The sequence below is a fragment of the Alexandromys fortis genome, unplaced genomic scaffold, assembly GCF_014885135.2.
Source record: "Alexandromys fortis isolate MF-2015 unplaced genomic scaffold, M_Fortis_MF-2015_v1.1 scaffold_19, whole genome shotgun sequence".
Classification (NCBI taxonomy): domain Eukaryota; kingdom Metazoa; phylum Chordata; class Mammalia; order Rodentia; family Cricetidae; genus Alexandromys; species Alexandromys fortis.
The window spans coordinates 15,844,011-15,864,068 of NW_026067890.1; the positions used below are offsets into that span (position 1 = coordinate 15,844,011).

At 40.3% G+C, this 20,058-nt stretch overlaps 2 protein-coding genes across 6 annotated transcripts in view; one reads left to right on the plus strand and one right to left on the minus strand.

The window, feature by feature from the left end:
• Gstcd (glutathione S-transferase C-terminal domain containing) overlaps positions 1-2,940 on the minus strand; it is an 80,200-nt gene extending 77,260 nt beyond the window's left edge. The window contains exons 1-2 of one of the 3 annotated variants that reach the window (XM_050120520.1): positions 2,792-2,940; positions 1,138-1,236 (exon numbers count right to left, since the gene is read on the minus strand). The gene's annotated coding sequence lies outside the window, so the exon portion shown is untranslated. Of the gene's footprint in view, positions 1-1,137; positions 1,295-2,791 lie in introns of all 3 variants that reach the window. The other 2 variants (XM_050119052.1, XM_050119814.1) reach the window with 2 other exon arrangements.
• A 49-nt stretch (positions 2,941-2,989) lies between these two features.
• Positions 2,990-20,014, plus strand: Ints12 (integrator complex subunit 12). 3 transcript variants are annotated; one of them, XM_050121658.1, is made up of 7 exons: positions 2,990-3,119; positions 9,039-9,203; positions 10,665-10,817; positions 13,125-13,309; positions 15,016-15,175; positions 17,473-17,619; positions 19,260-20,014. In XM_050121658.1, the coding sequence occupies exons 1-7, from the start codon at positions 3,114-3,116 to the stop codon at positions 19,842-19,844; spliced, it is 1,401 nt and encodes a 466-aa protein (XP_049977615.1). In that variant the 5' UTR covers positions 2,990-3,113; the 3' UTR covers positions 19,845-20,014. The 3 variants fall into 3 exon arrangements, with proteins under 3 accessions (XP_049977615.1, XP_049978333.1, XP_049979146.1); XM_050122376.1 differs by having other exon boundaries at positions 3,048-3,181; XM_050123189.1 differs by lacking the exon at positions 2,990-3,119 and adding an exon at positions 8,202-8,361.
• The last annotated feature ends 44 nt before the right edge of the window (positions 20,015-20,058 follow it).

Sequence of the window (20,058 nt, forward strand, 5' to 3'; positions counted from 1 at the left end):
TTCTAACTTAATCTAGGCTAAGTGTAAATAAAAATTAAGAACTACATTCACCTACATGAGCTGACTCAGGATGAATGTAAGTGGAGTTCATCCAAACATGTGAACAAGGAAACAAAGACATAAATAACTGATATTCAGACAGAAAAACTAAGAACCTGTTTAACTACTAAGGAGTCTACACACATCTAATGATGAGTAGAAGCCCAGACTCTTAAACAAATAAACTGGGATTAAACACTGGCTCCGATTCTCAGGAGCTATACACTTTTCCTTCATCTCAGTTATGAAATGAGGGCCGTAGCAACATCTTCCTTACGCTGTTGCTATGGCAACAGACAATGGTCACATAGGAAGCCCCTAAGTAAATTCTAGCTACTTTATTTTGCTTTAGGCACTGCTACAGATCAAACCCGGGGCCTCCCACATGGTAGGTAAGCACTCTGCCACCGAGTCACACCTCAGCTCCTACTACCTATTAATAATTTAGTCACAAACTCTTTACCTAGTGATGCTACTAAAATGTAGAAATTTTAATGGAAAAAATCCAACTGATGCTTTTCATTTTCAAATTTCTTCCCAGGAAATGTGTGGATTGTGTTGAACTGAAAAGTGTTTTTCCATAAACATTGAAAATTTGGCACTAAGGATTAGACCCAAGGCGTCATAAAATGGTGGAATAGAAATGGAAAATTCTTAAGTTGATATACATATTAGAAGACTGCGTTAGACGGAATAAAGCTTGACAAAGTTAAGTATGAACATTTACATATTTCTCTCAAATACTGAAATGTTGATACCTGTTCAATGTTTCTCCACCAGAGAATGTTCAATATACTGACTGAAGAACTTATGTTTCAGAGTTCCCACAAAGCAGCACTATTTGTTACAAGCCCCACAGCACTCTATTACAATACAGATTTTTTTTTTTAAAAATGCCCCTTCACAGATAAATAGCCAACCACCTCTAACTAAAAATCAAAAAACAGAAAAGAGAAAAAGAGATGAAGCGTTTAGAGTTCATTACATCATGTAGGATGATAGTTCAGAGGCAATTAGCTCATGATTAAAATTAGCAATTTTCTTAGCAGGGCAAGACATTTTTATAAAATAAGAAATGTTTGGAAGTGAAATGCTTACTGAAATCTTAGTTACGGAAGAAGCATATAATCTCTCTGGAGAGTCAAAGAGGTGTCCGTTGCTATGGAGTCATAAATAAAGCTTGCAGCTAAATCTGACCTGTGGTTAACACAGATTGACGGCATGAAGTGTAAACATGCTGACAGCATCGGCAAGCCTGAAAAAAAAATACTGAATTATCTCAGCAAACAATACTTATTTTAGGATACAAAGCTTAAACTCCTGCAACCCAAGAAGTGACCATAGCAGAATCCAATAAGTTATTTTGAATTTAAGGATGAAAGCAATGCATACCAGGTAACTGTGAAAACTACAGTGTCACCTGGTTAGTCCCAGATGTGCTAATGTCTGTCCAATTATTAGTAGGACCAGCTGGCTTATTGTTGTTTGTGCTCATTTCAAATTGTGTCTTGCAGAAAGAAAAGCTAGAAGGCATAATAGGATTAAAACCACACTTCATAGGGCCACAACCACAAAGCTCCTTTTGGCTTTGTTTAAAGTAACACATGTATAGAAGTATCCTTTCCACTTTTCCCCTCCTTCTGTACACCACTACATCCTTTCTCCCCTCCCTTGAAAGCCCATCTCTCCACGGTCCCTTACTAAAGGTTTTTTTTTTCTTTTGTTTTTAATGACATAAAACAATGTTCAAACCTCAAATCTTATGAAGTTAGGCCTCGTAACATGAAGCCTTCAGGTGCAAATGAAATACAATTTCAAGTAATGCGAATACTGAAGGCAATCACTTTCGTAGTGTATGCTCCCACAAAGCAAAATCCCTCATAGAGCTTAATGTTTGGTCTAGTAAATATGACAGCAAATCAGTTGTTGTATTATAACAGTTTATTCTCGTGGCATTTCAGTGGCCATATTTATATGTTGCTAGTTTCTGTATTCTTTCCTCTAAACACCCTTTTTGTAGATACGCACAAGATAACTTGACAAACGCCACATATTCTTTAGCAATAATTTGGTAAGAGATACATTAGTCTCTTTCTTTCGTTTTGACCTTAAGGATTTGTGACAAGGAATCTGGGGGTGGATATAACGGGGATGGGGGGGGGGAGAGAAGGGGGCCATGTAATTCAACCAAGCAAAGTTGGGGCGGTATGTGTTTAAGTATTCATTATTTAAGCCAAAGCAATTTTCATGCAAGCTCATCTCAGATTTTCTGCTCAAGTTAATAATTGAAGAGAAACGCTTGCTTTGATGGGGATAGTATAAGCCAACGTCCCCAGCCAGATGCAGCAAATCCGTTGGAGTAACTGTGAAACAGTATCCACTACGGCGACCAATCAGGAAAGGCTGCAATGGAAGTCTTCTCTTTGGGAAAAGTTAAAAGTGTGCTCCAAGGGGTCTTTTCCCTGCACCTAACTGCAAACGACCACCCAAACCCCTACACCGCGAAGCTGCCCTGTTCCTTTACCCACGCAGGACGACCGGAGGGTTGACAGGCTGGCAGCAGAGGGACCCACGCGTCACTCGGGGGCGCGGCGCGAAGCCCTCCACCTGCACCTACGCTACCAGTCTGCGGCGCCTGCGGGGCTGGGAAGACTTTCCCGGGTCCCACCTCGCCCCCAGCCCCGCCGACCCCTGAGGGACAGCGCGGTCCTCGGGGCCTGGAGGGGCCGCGCAGCCGGAGCGCCCTCTTTACCTGGTCGCAGAGGCGCGGCCAGGCAGGGAGGGCGCGAGAGCGTGTGGGCGACGCGGGCCGCCGCGCCTTCCCGCCCAGCTCGAGCCGGGATCCCGAGGCTCCTTCTGGAAGCCGCGGCCTGAGGAGCACTCGCCTCCAGTGAGGCCCCGAGGGATGAGGGAAAACTAGAAATAACCAAGAAGCAAAAGTGTCTGGAAAGCTCCCCGCCCACCGCCATTCATAATCCGGCGGACCGGAAGAGGTGGCGCGTCACTTCCTGCTGTCTCCCCAGGAAACGTTCCCCTCCCGACCGGGTTGCGGGAACCTTTGTTTCTCGCTTCGGATGCCGGTAAGGGTGGGGACGGGTTCGAAAAGAGCTGCCGAGCACGGACAGAGTGGCGGGGCGGAGCGGTGAGTTGTGACGAGGGTTCCCCCCGCGTCCTGGCGCCGCGGGGACGCTCGAGAGCCCGCGAGGGGCGCCCGCAGCGGAGCTCCGTCGGGTGTGGGCTCCTCTCTGTTGGGGGGGTAAACCTCATAATTTGCGGGCAGTTGCGTGCGGCAGCCTAACCGCTCCCCCTGTTGGAAGGACTGTGTTCTCAGAGTGCTTTGCACTGAGGACGCGGCCCCTGGGGACTGGGTCCGTGGAACTCTCAAACCTTTGTCGAAGGGTTCCGGAGACCTCTCTGCAGCTCCCGGTTTACTTCTCATTTTCTGGTTCCCTTGTCAAGAACTCTTCCTTATACGAGGCCGCCCGTCTGTTTGGATTCCTTCAAAGGAGTCTCATTTCTAAGTGTCTTCTGTCTCTTTACAGATTCTTTAGCGCTTAGTTTGTTTTGGAATTGGGCTTTTAAATCTCCTGCTCTAAGTTTCCAGGTGTACCCTGGGGCCAGGTACTCAAGGGAAGGATGAAAAAGGGCAGCATCTTAAAAAAAAAAAAAAAAAAGTTTATTGGAAAGAATTGCAAAATCTTGCAGAGACAGGAATGGATGGGTTTTCAGTGTTGTAATGAGATGGTAATCCTAGTATTGCACTCTCGTGAATAGTCAGTTTCTTTTATCTCATGCACTAGCAAGTGATCAACTTTGAACTTTGAAACTAACAGGCAGGATGAAAGAGACCCAAAGGAAAGCAAAGATTTTGCTAGGGATGTTTAATTTTATTTGGGACCATCACAGAACCTTGAAAAATGGCGTGTTAGCAGAAATCTAGTTCATCCAATAAATATTTAAAAGCACCTGTTAAATTCTAATTGCTAGGGGAAAATAACCGCATCCCCCACCACTGCCCCCACCTACAAACATGAACACACCTGCATAAGAAGCTGTGTGCTACTGAGATTGAGGAATTAAAGGCAGATGAATGAAAGTGAATGTTAAAAAAAAAGAAAAAGAAAAAGAAAGTGAATGTTTCAGATCAGAACCCTTACATATGCCTTCTCATAAAACAGATGATTGTTTTGCCTTTTGAGGTTTGGTTTTCTTGGGAGGAAAAGACAGTTGAATTTCCTTAATGTTATTGGCTGAAGTGATTAGAATTGTGTAAAGTTAAAGAGAAGAACACTAGACTTTGCTCTGATGAGTTAACCAAATGATAGTCTAGCCATGGTTTAAAGAGGAACACAGAAATGAGGGAAACAAGGGATCCAGGCTTAAGAAAATCAGAAAAAATAACATATGGAATCATCTGCCTAGAGATATTAGTTGACAACAAAATGTGTATAATTGCTGAAGAACAGATTGGTAGCAAATCAAAAGCAGGGAAGCAAGGACATAGTTGGAGCAATAATAGGAACAGCAGGAGTGAGATGAGCCAAGGAAAGGATAGAAAGAGAAAAAGATTTAAAAGTTAAATATAAACGATGCAAAGAAAATTTTATAAAATACAAAGTACCTTTACTGTATTTACTTGGTCTTAAAATAAGGAATGTTGCTGTGTTGCTGGGCAGTGGTGGTGTACTCTCTTAATCCCAGCACTCGGGAGGCAGAGGCAGGCTGATCTCTGTGAGTTCGAGACCAGCCTGGTCTACAGAACTAGTTCTAGGATAACCAGGACTGTTATACAGAGTAACCCTGTTTCAAAACAAAACTGAACAAAGAAAACAAGCAAACAAAAACCAAAAGCAGATATGACTCCCATCAAGTGATAGTAGCCAGAGACAGAAGGTAACTTGTAAAGGGAAAGCTACACTTCCAACTGGCTAGGAGAAACAAGGGTGCAGGTGACTCCACTGGGTCATGCTCAGCAGGATGCCTCAGGAAGACAGCCAGGCTAACCTTGCTGTTAACTCTGTGGAAAGAGGTGGACCTAGAGAACCATGGACTTGAAAGAGAAGTTTATGATCTCTGGCAAAAAGCCGATTTTCTGGAACAGTGGTTCTCAAATTGCGAAATAAATTGGGTTGCCCAGGAGGTTTGATGCAGATTAGCACGCTTCATCCCGGAGTTTTTTCTTCTGTGAGTTTGGAAGTGGAAGCCAAGAGTTTGCACTTCTCACATGTTTGCAGAGCATGCCTGTGTAGCTGTGCTGTTGATCTCAAAGACAGATTCGAAAGAGGGTGTCGTGCACTCAGAAGACACCCAAAATAGCCCTCTTTAACCCGTGCAGGAGAAGTCTGCAAAGAACTGAGACATGTGTAGAAGAGAAAATAGTATACTTTAGATTTCTTTTCTTTTCTTTTTTTTTTTATTTTTTTTTTTTTTTTTTTTTTGTTTTTTCGAGGCAGGGTTTCTCTGTAGCTTTGGAGCCTGTCCTGGAACTCCCTTTGTAGACCAGGCTGGCCTCGAACTCACAGAGATCCGCCTGCCTCTGCCTCCCGAGTGCTGGGATTAAAGGCGTGCGCCGCCACCACCCGGCTATACTTTAGATTTCTGTATGACTAAATTAACCGTGGTAAGGTTACCTTCATAGAATTATGGGTAGAAGACCCTGTTGTATGTATTGCAACACTAATCAATAGGAATAGAAGAGAGTCATTGAAAGGCTTGTACTAGAGTAGAAGCTGAACAGGAAAGAAATAGCATGCACCCCGTGAGCGAAGGTAAGAGATGGGGGTGAGAGAAGACCATTGAACAGCAATGGAAGTCTAGTGTGACTTATATTTGCGACAGGAAATTGCTAGTGTGACCTAACCATTCACCCGCACCAACATCATCACTACCACTTCACTAGACCATTGATAGTTTTGAAGTAATAAATATTAATTTTCTTACATTTCTTTGTTTTAAACAACACTTAGGATTTTAAAATAAACTCACACTTAACATATCCTTTCATCTGTCTTCCTGTTCTGCATTTACATGCACGTAACTTATTTTACGCCACCGACTGCTTCTGTTTGGTTTGAGGAAGAAGCTGGAACAAGAGAGTGTCAGTGAAGAAGCAGCACAGGGGACAAATGGAGCCCTGTACACTAAGAGAACGTGACCTGGGAATGAAGAAAGGAGGGGAAGGGAATTAACTAAGACTGTAGTCAAAGAGAGTAGCTGTGGAAGACCTTACAGTTCACTGGCCGGGGGTGAAGCTCTTGCCATTAAAGAGCTAAATAGAGTTGTTTGCTAAATGTTTTATAAGATCAAAATGTGTGTTAAAGGTAGTGCTGGGGAGAGAGAAGGAGGAGTGTGCGCTCATGTCTACACTTAAGAGGGGAGATGCAAGTGAGAGGTTGGCAAATGGGGTCATGGATTTGTTTTTCTAAAATTAGCAATGCGGAAGAGGCTCCCTATAAATACCTTTGTAGCCTTTCCGATGGGACAAGTTAATGAGCACTGCCTGGTAGGAGGCTCTAACAAGATGATGTCGTTAGTGAGAATAGTAAAGTCAAAGTACTTGAGGAAAAAGTGGAAATATAGGGAGAGGTATTATTAATGAGTGGGGGCTGGTAATAAAGTTAGCTTGGGAAGGGCAAAGGGCTGGGCTGAGTGAAAACCCTGGATGGATTTGCAGATTGATTTGTACTTTAAATAAGCCATGAGAAAAGGAAAAGAGAAATTAGAAGTTGCTAGATTATTCCATGATCTTAAAAATTGAGCATACCTGCACACACATACATACACACACACACACACACACACACACACACACACACACACACACACACACCGCATTCCATCATGTGCACCACTGAATTTGAACGATACATCAGTGATTTATGGCAGGGGTGCAGAGCATGCCAGGTCTGTTATAAAAGGAACTGACTACAAGGTTTCCATTAGACTATTGATACTAACAGTTCTGTAATCTTACACCATAGGTCACCTAATCTATAGGCATTTCATTTGTGAGGACAGACATAGCAATACTTTGCTTCCATTTTTCAGAAAAGAAAGTAGTGCTTCTCTCATATAAGGATTTCTCTAGGTATCAGCTCTTTGCCCAGTATCCTGTAAAACAGACTATCCTGGGTTAAATAAATTAGTATGCTTGTAGTTATATAAATTAGGTCATAGAAAGACTAGACTGTGTTTATCTTGTAGAATCTGGAACAATGGGTTTACTTCTTTAATCATGGAAAATTTTACATTATTTTCCTCAGTATTAATGAATACGATGCTCAGCCTTGTATTTAAAATAATGCCCCTGAACCTGTCATTCTTGGGAGATGATACCTGTAATATAATTTAAAGCGGCAACAGAACCTATTCCATTTTGTTAAATTCTTACTAATATGACTATTTGAGGTCTGGTTACTTTTTCATCCTGGTACCGGCCTTCAAACTCCATTACTGTGGTCATTCAGACAGATGATATTTTAGTTGAGCATAGAATTAGCACTTATTTTTGGTTATCAAATAGATGATAGATTTTTAGGAACTTATAAAGAGCCTGGTGTGTGTGTGTGTCCATTTCTCTGTGTCCTGTCAAACTTCACAAGGTTTGAAGAGAAAAATAGGAGGAGAAATAAATGAAATCTATTTCCAACCGGTGCTTTCATATGCCAGGATTCAACCTACAGCAAATTTTAATGGTATTCTAAGCCCCTGAAAATGGGAGATTCTTGTGGAATTGCCGGCAGATCTTTAACTGTAGCCTTTTACCTGTGTTGCATTACTATGCCATTAAACTTGAAGATAGAAGAGGATTTAAAACCTTAGTATATTGATCAAAGGATTGGACACCAAGAGTACATCTTTAATAATTCCTTGCCTGAAAGGTGTTTGGAGAAAATGACAGCCAGAGTAGAGCCACTTGATAACATTGGTATTAACTGAAAACAAAACTTGACTGTTGAGAATTTTGCAGACCTTTGATGTGTGGCCTCAGCTACTTCTTGTTTAAGCTACTTAGGACAGCAAGCATTTACAAACCTGAGGGATGCACGCAGTAGTAAGGATCATCGTTCAGAGACCTGTTTTTGAGAAGTAGCTTAATGCAAAAGATCCCACCATCTAAATGTCATATAATAAGATTGCCACTAATATGCTTTCTGAGATATTAAAAATAGCAGAGGACTGAGGAGAATGAAAAACTGCACAGAAACAAAAGAAGAAACCGTTTTAAAAGCTACAGCAGTGACTTCTATCATGGACCCGTTAGCCATTGTCTTCCTGTGACATCCTTGTCTCGTCCATGAACACCAAATCTCAACTTTTGTGGTAATAATAAGACTTGAAAAGCTACATTTTGATGTGCAGTCAACTTGACCTGAAAGCAGAGAAGTTTGTGTGCCATAAGTTATAGATATATTGTTAGAGATAACCAGGAGGATGCTCTGTGATTAAAGATCTGTTTGTATTAAAATTGTGTCATTCTGGGCAGTGGTGGTGCACTCCTTTAATCCCAGCACTCAGAGGTGGGTGGGAGGGGGGGAGAGGGGCAGAGGGGCAGAGGCAGGCAGATTTCTGTGAGTTTGAGGCCAGCCTGGACTACAGAGCTAGTTCCAGAACAGCTAGGACTGTTACACAGAGAAACTGTCTCAAAAAACCAAACAAACAAACAAACAAAAACAGAAAAGCCTTTGCCATTGTCAGGTGTGGTGGCACAGGCCTCCAAACTCACCTGTGAGGAGGTGGAGGTAGGAGGATCACAAATTGTCCAGCTGGAGCATTTAGGGAGACTCTGTCTCAAATATATGGTGGTGGTGAGTGTAGATACATTGAAGCTGGTAATATCCGTTGTTCTAGAGGGGAGAGGGAAACCAGATAATGTTAGCCATTACTTTGTCTCTAATAACCTTTCAGATGTTTTAAAATATTAAAAGCAAGAAAACAAAATAGGTAAAAGTAAGGATATATAATTGTGCACTGTCTAAATTACTCCTCTTTTTCTTCAGGTGTTTGCCATGGCTGCTACTGTGAACTTGGAACTTGATCCCATTTTTCTGAAAGCACTAGGTTTCTTACACTCAAAGAGTAAAGATTCTGCTGAAAAACTAAAAGCGCTGCTTGATGAGTCTTTGGCTCGGGGCATTGATTCAAGTTATCGTCCAACTCAAAAGGTATCTACCCGAATACAAATCTTGGAAAGAGTTGAGGTGCAAATAGTGGTCCAGTGATAGCATGTATATTCTCTTGAAAGACTTTCTACCATAATAATCGCTCTTTAGTCACAAAGAAATTATAATCTTAATGTTGTTCTCTTCCCTCAAGCTTTCAAAGAGCCAGCCAGAATTGTTAGTTTGGACTAGAGCGGTCCTTCTTTACCTGAGAGTTGCAACCCCTTTGAGAGTGACTGATCCTTTCAGAGGGGTTGCCTAAGACCATCGGGGATCACAGATATTTACATTACTGTTCTTAACAGCAGCAGAATTGTAGTTAAGAAGTAGCAGTGAGAGTAATTTTATGGTTGGGGGTCACCGCAACGTGCTGGACTGTATTAAAGCATTAGGAAGGCTGAGAACCACTAGTCTGCAAGGTATGCTCCTTGGTATGTAAAAAAACCACTTGTTTGCAATTTAGTCTCCAGTTCTTTATCATTATTTTTTAATGTGTTAATGGTGTCCAAACTTATTTCTAATCATCCTCTAATGTTTTAAGGATAAAAATATAAATAACACAGGGATTTTTCAACAAAGTGAAATAAATATAGACAGGATAATAAGGGTAAAGATAAAGGTAATAGATGTTAAAACTATGTGGCGCCATTATCAATGGCAGCTCTATGTGACAAAATCCAGTTTGCCTCTTGTAGTTGTTTGATATCAGTTTACGTACCTTGAAACTTTATGGTGTCTTTAAGTAGGCCCTTTTCTAAGTGGTTTGTGAACTTTTGTTCTAATAATGATTCCTTGAAAGTAGTATCGCCTATGTTCCTCACTTCACAATAAGGGAGCTGAGTTGCCTGATAAATTTATTTCACTCAAGCTTGGCAAAATGAGGAGACTCAGAACATATCTTGCAGAATTGTAGAAATTACTGAAAAATAAGTAGATTAGCTTGAGTAGTTTCCACCTAGTGCATACGGGCTCTCTGTGAGAGTCAGGGTGTGGGTACACAGCTGCCCAACTAAGAGGGGAGACAAACGGTATGACTAGCTGGAGTGTAGTCAGAATCTGAAGCGTAAGTTATGCCGACAACCCAGGTTTACTGCCTGGAGCGTTCTAGCAAGAGGGTGGCTACAGAGACCCACAGGAGGGTCTGGGTGATGGCATGTGGCTGCAGTAGTTAGCTCATGAGCATACATGCACATTGTCAAACAACAGATAGGTACTGGCTGTGCATCCGTTAGTTTTTAGTAAGGCCATGGTAGAGAAGAATTTTTCATTGACTATGATGTGGCAGTTAATTTTTAACTGAAAATTGTTAAATTATTACTTTTTGTGTTTGTTTCTCTTTTAGCCCTGGGAATTGAACATAGGACCTTGTTCATGCTATGCAGGTGCCCTACCACCAAACAATAACCCCAGCCCTTCTGTTGTGAATAAAATGAAGGTCTCTTATTTTTTTATTTTACCCTTCAGGATGTGGAACCACCCAAAATTTCAAGCACAAAATCTATTTCTATCAAACAAGAGCCCAAAACATCATCTAGTCTCCCTTCCGGCAGTAGTAATGGCAAAACCCTCACAACCGAGAAGATAAAGAAAGACGCTGAGAAGAGACCTGCTGATAAAGTAAGGATTGGTTTTGGTTTGGCTCATGAAAGGGCAAACCATTTCCGTAGGCAGAAAGAACGCCGGTGTCTACATTTTGTAGCAGTGGGTATAGTTACATGATGATCACTCTGTAAATATGGTTTGCTAGCTGGAGAGGTTGAACTTAAAAAAAAAATGAGTAAAATCTAGGAACATTTATTTGTCCATTTACTTGAGATGGCTGTCGTCCAGCCTTTATACCTCGGGAAAATAATACAGACTTTAATCGTAACTTTGGCAACAGTAGTTGTTAGAAGTAAAACTGACAGAATTGGTGTGATGAACCTTGAACTCTGTGACTTGATGGCAAGCATCTCGAGAAGGCTACAGGTATTTCTTAATTGTATATTTTGGGTAATTTTGTAAATGGTCATTAAAGTTAGCAGCTAACAAAAACTGCGTAAAACTATGTTCAGTAGCCCTTGCCCTCAGGTGGGGCATATTGTCCCGTATATTGTCATCCTATTCCTAAATAATAGATATGCGTGAACAGTGCTTTTATTCTTGCACAGATGCTGTTACACTGTTTGTGTTGTCGTTGAGTTACTTTTTCTTCACTTAGTGATGCTTCGTTTTTTAAGCTTTTTATTACATTCATTTATTTGCAGGAGTGTGAGGCGTGTGTGAGGGAGTCAGTTCTGGCTTTCCCACAAGTGTGTCTTGGGACGCAAACTCAGGTCACAAGTTTGGTAGTGAGCACATTTACCCAGAGCCGTCTCTGTGGCCAGTGTGGTTTTTGAAATATATGTGTACGTCTTGGTATTTGTTTTTCTAGCTGCCATTAGCGTTCTTTCTGTGAATAAAGAAATTTATCAGTTAGGAAATTTAGGAGAGTTCTCCTTTTTCTTTGTTATAATACAACTTCAGTGAGCTTCTTAATCACAGAGATGAATGGTCATTTCTGTGACCGTGTTAATAATTTTTGTAAGCTCTAAGTGGATGTGGGTACTTATATATTCATCATTACTATAAATAGCCAAATTACTATCCAAAATTATCTTACCAAATTCATACCTTTACCAATAAACTTCAGGATTTCTAAATTATCTATGCATTTTCAGAATTTAATTTATGTGACTAGCTTTGAAGCATACATGGCAATGCATTTAGTGTGGAAAGGAAGACAGCTCATTATTCACCTTTTCAATACAGTTTGAATATTGCTCATAAGTAAAGTGTTTTTTTGCACATGTATATGTATAGTGTATGTTCCTATTTCTATGTGTGTTCATGTGTATGAGTATGTGTATGCATGTGTACGTGTGTGTGTGTAGATGCCCAAAGTCAACTCTGGATGTCCACTCAACGACTCTACTTTATTTACTGAGGCAGGGTGTCTTGCTGACCCTGGAGCTCGCTACTTCCAGCTAATGGAGTAAGCTGATCAAGTGCTGGGGTTGCAGTCCACCTCCATGCCTGCTCTTACATGGGTTCTAGGGCCAGACTCTGGTCCCTCATGCTTGCTCAGAAAGCTTATTCAGTGAGACGTATTCCAACCCTTAAGTTTTTGGTTATTTTGTTGTTGCTGTTGTTGTTTTACATAGCGATATTAGTAGTACTGTTTTTTGCAAGTCCAAACATCTTGAATGAAAGAGAAAAGGTAGTAAGTATATCCATTGAATTTCCAGAGTTCTGTAGTATGTATAATACAAAGCAGAATATAGATATTTATTAGACTAGTCTGCTTTATTTATATCTGGCTAGTTTCTTTTAGCATGCTAATTATAAAGTAATCATAATTCTTTTTTCAATTTTTTTGAGAATTTCTTATATGAATACTGTATTTACATCATTTCTACCCCTCCCTTTCTCCTCTCCTACTCCTCCCACGACTCCAACTCAAATTATAGATTTTCCAACTGATCTAAGTGTATAGCTCTCCTGTCTATGTGAAAATGTCTGTAAGATGGACTTTGTCATATATTGTCCATCTTTCCTGTCTGTGACTTAGAGTTTATGCCATGTGACTTTTAGGATCATTCATCATTGGGTTCTTCTTCTTCTTCTTCTTCTTCTTCTTCTTCTTCTTCTTCTTCTTCTTCTTCTTCTTCTTCTTCTTCTTCTTCTTCTTCTTCTTCTTCTTCTTTTTAGATATTTATTAAGCTCTACATCTTTCTCTGCTCCCCTCCCTACCTCTCCCTCCCCCCTTCAGCAATTCCCCAAGGTCCCCACGCTCCCAATTTACTCAGGAGATCTTGTCTTTTTCAATTCCCATGTAGATTAGATCTATGTAAGTCTCTTTTAGTCTCCATATTGTTGTCTAAGTTTATCGGGTTCTTTTTATAGATGAAAGATGTCACTGAAGGAGTTGATATTCCTAAGAAACCTAGATTGGAGAAACCAGAGACCCGATCTTCTCCCATTACCGTCCAAACCAGCAAGGATTTAGCTATGGCTGACCTCTCCAGCTTCGAGGAGACTAGTGCTGATGATTTTGCGATGGAGATGGGCTTGGCCTGTGTTGTTTGTAGGTAAGTTATGTCGTGTTTTCTTAGAAGAGGCAAACAATATCCTCCTACTCTGTTCATTCTGCCCTCCCAGCCCCCAAAATCATAGAATTTGTTAGAACTTTTCTGCTTTGTTTTTATTGTTCAGGACGAAGAACAGGTAAGTAGACCAGAGCACTTTAACACACTGAAATTTGTCAGACCACAGCTTCTTCAGCCTGTTATGTTGTGGTAACCCTGTCTGCATTCTTACATTCTAGAGGAAGGGACTATGCATCCTCTAAGTGAGGGACAATTGGCCAGGAACCTTAGCTCCATCTTTCTTTTGAAACCATCTTCGTTGCCTTTTCTTTCTTTCTGAGTTGTTGATGACACTTAAAAAACAAACTGGTACCTGTCGTTTCTTTAAACACCCTTACCTCATTCCCTGAGAACAGTAGAAATGAATGTAGGTTGTCCTGAATCACATTTTAACCCTGGATGCATAATTACAGAAGCAGATAATTTAATAGAAGATCAACTATCTTCTATTAGAGTTATGTTCTGCTTAGTAAAAGATACATTGGTTTGGATTGGTTTTTGCAGAAATAACTAAATTTTTGTCAGACAGTGGTGACGCTCGCCTTTAATCCCAGCACTCGAGAGGCAGAGGCAGGCGGATCTCTGGGAGTTCGAGGCCAGCCTGGTCTACAAGAGCTAGTTCCAGGACAGGCTCCAAAGCCACAGAGAAACCCTGTCTCACATTCATGTCAAGGACTAATGTTCAACTTACTGCTTTTATTACATAGCAGTAAACAAGATTATCTTTGTGGCTGTTCTAATAAAAATCTTAACTTTTAGTAAGTTGGAACTAAGAAAATATAAGCTCTTGTGAGCCTTACAAATGAGTAAAATCATTTGTTTCCATATATATTGAATCTTTCACGCCTAATCTGCTATGAAAATTAGCATCCTAATTCATTTAGTAAATGAAATGTTGTGAAAGTACTAACAGGGAGAGACAGTGGCCGTGTTATCTTTGGTCAGGACACTTCATAAAATACACTAAGCCTGTGGTGATTGCTTTCTTGTACTTTTGCCATGGATCCTTTTTTGATGCACCTGCTACTACATTCCGTTCAGATTTATATACATTGATCTGACATATTCCAAACAGCTTGTGTGCATCGGATTACACATAACTAGAGTAGGTTCTCGTCTTTAGGTAACTACTGTTTTCTGTTGTTTTTCTTCAAACAAGTTTTATGAGACAGGCTATCACTGTAGCCCAGGCTGACCTAGAACACGCTCTATAGTCCTTGCTATTCTTGCACTCACAGTGATGCCCTTTTCTCAGCCACACGTGTGCCTTCACACCCAGTGTACCTAACTTATTAATGATGAAGACGAACATGTAGCTGTTAACCAAGGGATTTTATAGAGATACCAGGCACGTGCTGCCAGTGCTCTAGGAAGAGTCTAGTACCTGCTGAGAAATAGAAACAGATTGCAATGGTAAGTCGCTATAAATATAGCTAAGCTGAATTGAAATGCTATAATTATTGACTAAGCATAACTTATCACAAATGAAGGTCTTATGTAAGCTTCATATTAATGTTATCTTTCTCATTAATGATTTAAATGATTATTTTTCTGGGATTCTTTTCCTTTAACATAACAAACTTTACCAGAACAAGGTGGAAATAACTTTAAATTGTATGTTGAAGTATTTAGTGCAATGTTTTTCTTAGACAAATGACAGTGGCATCTGGAAATCAGCTAGTAGAATGTCAGGAGTGCCATAACCTCTACCACCAGGATTGCCATAAACCCCAAGTGACAGACAAAGAAGTGAATGACCCTCGCCTGGTGTGGTACTGTGCCCGGTGCACCAGACAAATGAAGAGAATGGTAAGAGTCCTACTTTACATTTCAGCCAGCATCTCATGGTCTTTGTCGGTATATGATTGTAAAATGAAAATTAGGACATTTAGCATACTGAAAAAAATTAATAAACTTTCAAGTGTCCGCATATATACTGTTTGTATGGATTTACATCTTTGTTTGCTAAGCTTAGGTGTGTTCACGTCATATGCCCTTCACGCCTCTCACTCCACTCTCACCACCCTAGTCTACGTTCTCTCGTTATGTATCTAGTTCAGTAGCCTTCTGAGAGGCCTCCTCATTTCCCTGCAGTCTGATCTGTTCAGTACAGTGCTTGGATGATTTATTCATATAGAATAGATACTTCACTTTATTTGTATGTCCCAGTGGCCTTCAGTTACTTCTAATATAAAGTTGGAGTGTGAGTGTGTGAGTGTGTGTGTATGTGTATGAGGTGCATGTCACATAAAAGCATGTATATGGTCTCTCTGTTTTCACCCCATGTCTGCCTTTTAAGTCATAATTTCCTGCTTCACCATGCACAGAGGAATGCTGTCTACTTGCTTCCTTTCCAGTTCATGCGCTACTAACTTTCTTATACAACCCAGGCCCTCCTTGTTGGAGATGGGCCCAGGGCTGGGCCCTCCCCTATCAGTCAGTCATCAAGATGAGTCAACAGACTCCACAGGCTATTCTGATCCGGGTATTTCTCAGAAGTTCCCTTTCCCAGGTGACTCCAGGTTGTGTCAAATTGACAATAACCAGCATGGTAATTACATTTTATTTTATTTTGTTGAAGGCACTGGGGATCGAAGCCAGATCCTTTCATATGCTAGTTAATAGTAACTATTATTATCAGCACTTAACATTATGAGATCTTAGGCTAAACTCTTACATCCTCACAATTCATCCTCATAAACACACCTTTGGAACAGATGGTGCTGCCGCCATTTGCAGGTGAAAGAAATGAGGCTCTTAGGCATTTATGTTCCTCTTGCAGTAACACAGCTGGAGAGGTAATGAGCAGGGCTTCAACCCTTGTTCTCTTTGATACTAAAAACAGTTTCAATCCTTGTTCCATATTGCTTATATAGCTAGGATTGTTTATACACTAAACACTAAGAATCTGAAAAATGATTAAAATATATAAGAAAATTTAATAACATGCTTTGTCTTAAAGTCAGTTACTAGTCAAAACAAAACTGAAAATGCTTAAGGAAAATAAATAAAATTCTCCTTAGATAACATGGAAACGTATACACTATTCCCAAGGATTTAATTTCGCTAGTATGAAAAACCTCAAAGGTTTATTAATTATTCATGATAATTCTTCCCTTCTCGTTCAGTGTTTAAAACCATGTAAACTACCTGAGTTGTTTTTAACTCCCTTTTAGTAACTTAAAAAGTTACACCTGAACCCTAAAAAGAAAGTAATTCTTTGGTTAACTGAAATAATAGAGAGAGTGTACTGCATACTGTGTGGTGCTGGTTGGATGCATCAGTGAGTGTCCCCCAGTTTCCATGACTCAGCATCTATGCACTCCGCCCACACTGGACTGAAAACACTTTTTGGTGAACTAGGGGCATGAAGGCATCAGTACAAAACATATACAGGCTTGTTTCCCCTGCTATTATTCCTAAAGCAATTCAATATATAGCAGCTGTTTGCATGACATTTGTATTTTGTATCCTAGAGATGAGTTACTGTCTACAGAAGTCTTCAATAGGTCATCTATAAATACAGTAATTTTTCCCTTAATGCTCCTAGTGGAACCACAGGGCATTGCCTAGACTAGACAAGTGTGTTTTGTAGCTGAGTTGTATCTCCCAATCATTAGCAGTATTTTGTTTTGGGGTGTAGGTGTGTGTGTGTGTGTGTGTGTGTGTGAGAGAGAGAGAGAGAGAGAGAGAGAGAGAGAGAGAGAGAGAGAGAGGAGAGAGAGAACTTGAACATCCACAGATTTTGGTATTCGTCAGAGGTTCTGGAACTAGCTCTGCATGGATAACAAAGGGGAAAAGGGGAGTTGTACCTTAGTTTGTGATTTTCCTTTCTGGAAAACAGAAGGGTTCTCTTGTTAAAAAAGTATTTAACTTTAATTTGCAAGATTGATAATATCATTACTATTCAGAAACTATTCAGAAGGAGATCTGTAAAACTGTTTAATGTTGATAACTGTTTTTCTGTAGTCTCTACTTTAGTATCACCATGATACCTTTTTAAGAAATATTGCTACCATTCAACAACTGTAGTTCTTTAATAAATTTTTAGTTTTTGTTACTCAATGAAGAGTTTGTATATAATTTTTTTCCTCTGATTTTCATAGGCTCAGAAAACTCAGAAGCCACCACAGAAGCCAGCTCCCACTGTTGTGTCTGTCGCTCCAGCTGTCAAGGATCCCTTAGTGAAGAAAGCAGACACCAAACTTAAACAAGAGACAGCCTTCCTAGCATTCAAGAGAACAGAAGTTAAGGTAAAGTATGTTCCTCTCCGTCTACTTTAATCTCAGTCTGGCTGACTAAAGGGTGGTCACCTGGTAGGAGTTTGATGAGAAACTTTATGATTTGAGTAACTGATGTTGAAAGTGAAGGCTGTCACCAGGAATTGGCTCGACGGGGAGCTTTTGTATCAGAAATTGGCTGTCTGCATTGACATGTGAGACATTATTAGGTTCCCAAGTCTGTGCTGTCTCACGTCTTGCACACTTGTTGCGTCCTAAGCCATCTGTCACTCTATGGATCAACACAAGCCACAGCAGTCATTAAAATCAGACGCGCAACACACAGGCCTTCTTTCTTGTTTATCTTTCATGGAGCGTTGATCTTTTTAGTTGCTTCAAATAACTTTCCTTTGGTGAGGTTTGAGGAAGGGTCACATAGCCCTTTGGCAGGAGGTTTCTTGTTTGATAGAAACAAAAGGAGAAAAAAAATGGATCTTTCAAATCAGAAAATTTAAAATGTGCCACATTGTGTCCTTTTGCTTCCTTTTTTTGTCCCTAGCAGTGTGTGTCGCAGGAATTTTTATTTTTCCTAATCAGGTCATCATGAGATAATTATATGGTGCTATTATAAAAATGTGGTTTTTCAGAACACATGGACAAATATTTTAACTTCTATTATCAAATAAAGGCCCCTAGCATCTTCCTTTATTACTTTTCCAGTGGTAAACACTGCTCCTATCCAGACAACGTTGAAGGCGGTCTTGTAAGAACTAATAATGTTTTGCTAACCATTTTCATTGGTGTTCAAAGCTATTACATACATAAATAGGTAGTCTAAGTATTATAATACCATCTTAATATATATTGTATATTACCATTTTAACACAGAGTGTTCATTGTCTGACTTCACCTCTGGGTGATCTTTGAGACCCTCTCAGTATGAAGGTAGACAGTGTGTGAAGTTGATCAGAGACTGAAATGTTCCAGCCTTACAAGAGCTAAGAGCATGCAGACGGCCCCACAATGCCACAGTGCAGCCCAAGAGGCAGCTGTCAGTCTATGTGACAGTGGGGCTCTGTTGCTGTAGTTTCCATGGAAACACACATTGAGAAAGTGCATCTGAGCTCTTTGTACTACCCCAGAGTTTAAACATCTGTGTTTGCCTTGTAGTTCAATCACAAATGTTTGTGGCAACTTGGTTATTTTAAGTAGCTTCAGAACTTGAATATAGATGTTTCCTTTAACACATTCACTGGAAATAGCTATGGATTGAATCTTTGACTTAGTTTTTTTTTTTTTCTGAATATCTTGGGTGCAAACAGTTTTATCCATTACAAGTAGATTTCATTTGGATGTGTTATGGGCAAGGTAATACTTGTTGTGGTTTGTGATTGGATCTAAAGGCAGTTCCCCAAAAGAATTTCATGTATTTTCTTTGAAGTCATTGGAACAGTGTGGCATTCAGCAACTGCAAGCTGTGTTGCATCCTCCCTGACTACAGAAACCCCCATGTGCTTTTCCAGCTTCATAGGAACCTAATTTTGTTGAATTGTCCAGATTGGCCACATCATCGCTTTTTATACACAGCTAAATGTTTGCATTCAAAGATATTATACAGGTTTGGATTATACTTGGTTCTAATGTAATATTTATCCTCGTCTTTTTTTTTTAAGCCACCCACGGTTATATCAGGAAATTCTTCTGGTAACAACGTGTCCTCTTCAGTAACTAGTGGCCTAACTGGATGGGCAGCTTTTGCAGCCAAAACATCTTCGGCTGGACCATCAACAGCAAAGTTGAATTCAACAGCGCAAAACAACAGCGGAAAACCTGCTGCCTCATCAGCTACCCAGAAGCCTGTGGGTTTGACTAGTCTGGCAACATCTTCCAAAGGTGGAATCGGGTCCAAAATGGGCTCTGGTAACTGCTCTTCCCCCACTGTACCATTAAAACCACTTCCACCTCTAACCTTAGGCAAGACTGGCCTGAGTCGCTCAGTTAGCTGTGATAATGTCAGCAAAGTGGGCCTTCCCAGTCCCAGTAGTTTAGTTCCTGGAGGCAGTGGGCAGTTGAGTGGGAATGGAAATAGTGCTACTTCGGGGCCCAGCGGAAGCGCCACAAGCAAAACCACATCAGAACCCAGCAGCAGTGCCTCAGCGTCTCTTAAAGGCCCAACTTCACAGGAATCACAACTCAACGCTATGAAGCGATTGCAGATGGTCAAGAAGAAAGCTGCCCAAAAGAAACTCAAGAAGTAGTATGGCGAGATAGGTTTTTATATCAATTATTGCTCTAAAGATTAAAAAAAATCCTTATTGGGACAAAAAGATATAATATACTGTAACTTAATAAAAATCTTGATGATCAAATCTCTATTGTTTGTTACATTAAAATGCTAATAATATTTAGCCAAACTTGAAACCATTTATTTCAGTCTGTTTAGCATTTTTAATAATTTCCATAATGTGTGAA

What these genes read in the sequence shown, in the direction of transcription:
- Ints12 (XM_050121658.1), top strand. An exon ending in AGAAGAGACCTGCTGATAAA is followed by an intron (nt 10,818 to 13,124) that starts GTAAGGATTGGT and finishes TTCTTTTTATAG; the next exon opens with ATGAAAGATGTCACTGAAGG. An exon ending in TTGGCCTGTGTTGTTTGTAG is followed by an intron (nt 13,310 to 15,015) that starts GTAAGTTATGTC and finishes TGTTTTTCTTAG; the next exon opens with ACAAATGACAGTGGCATCTG.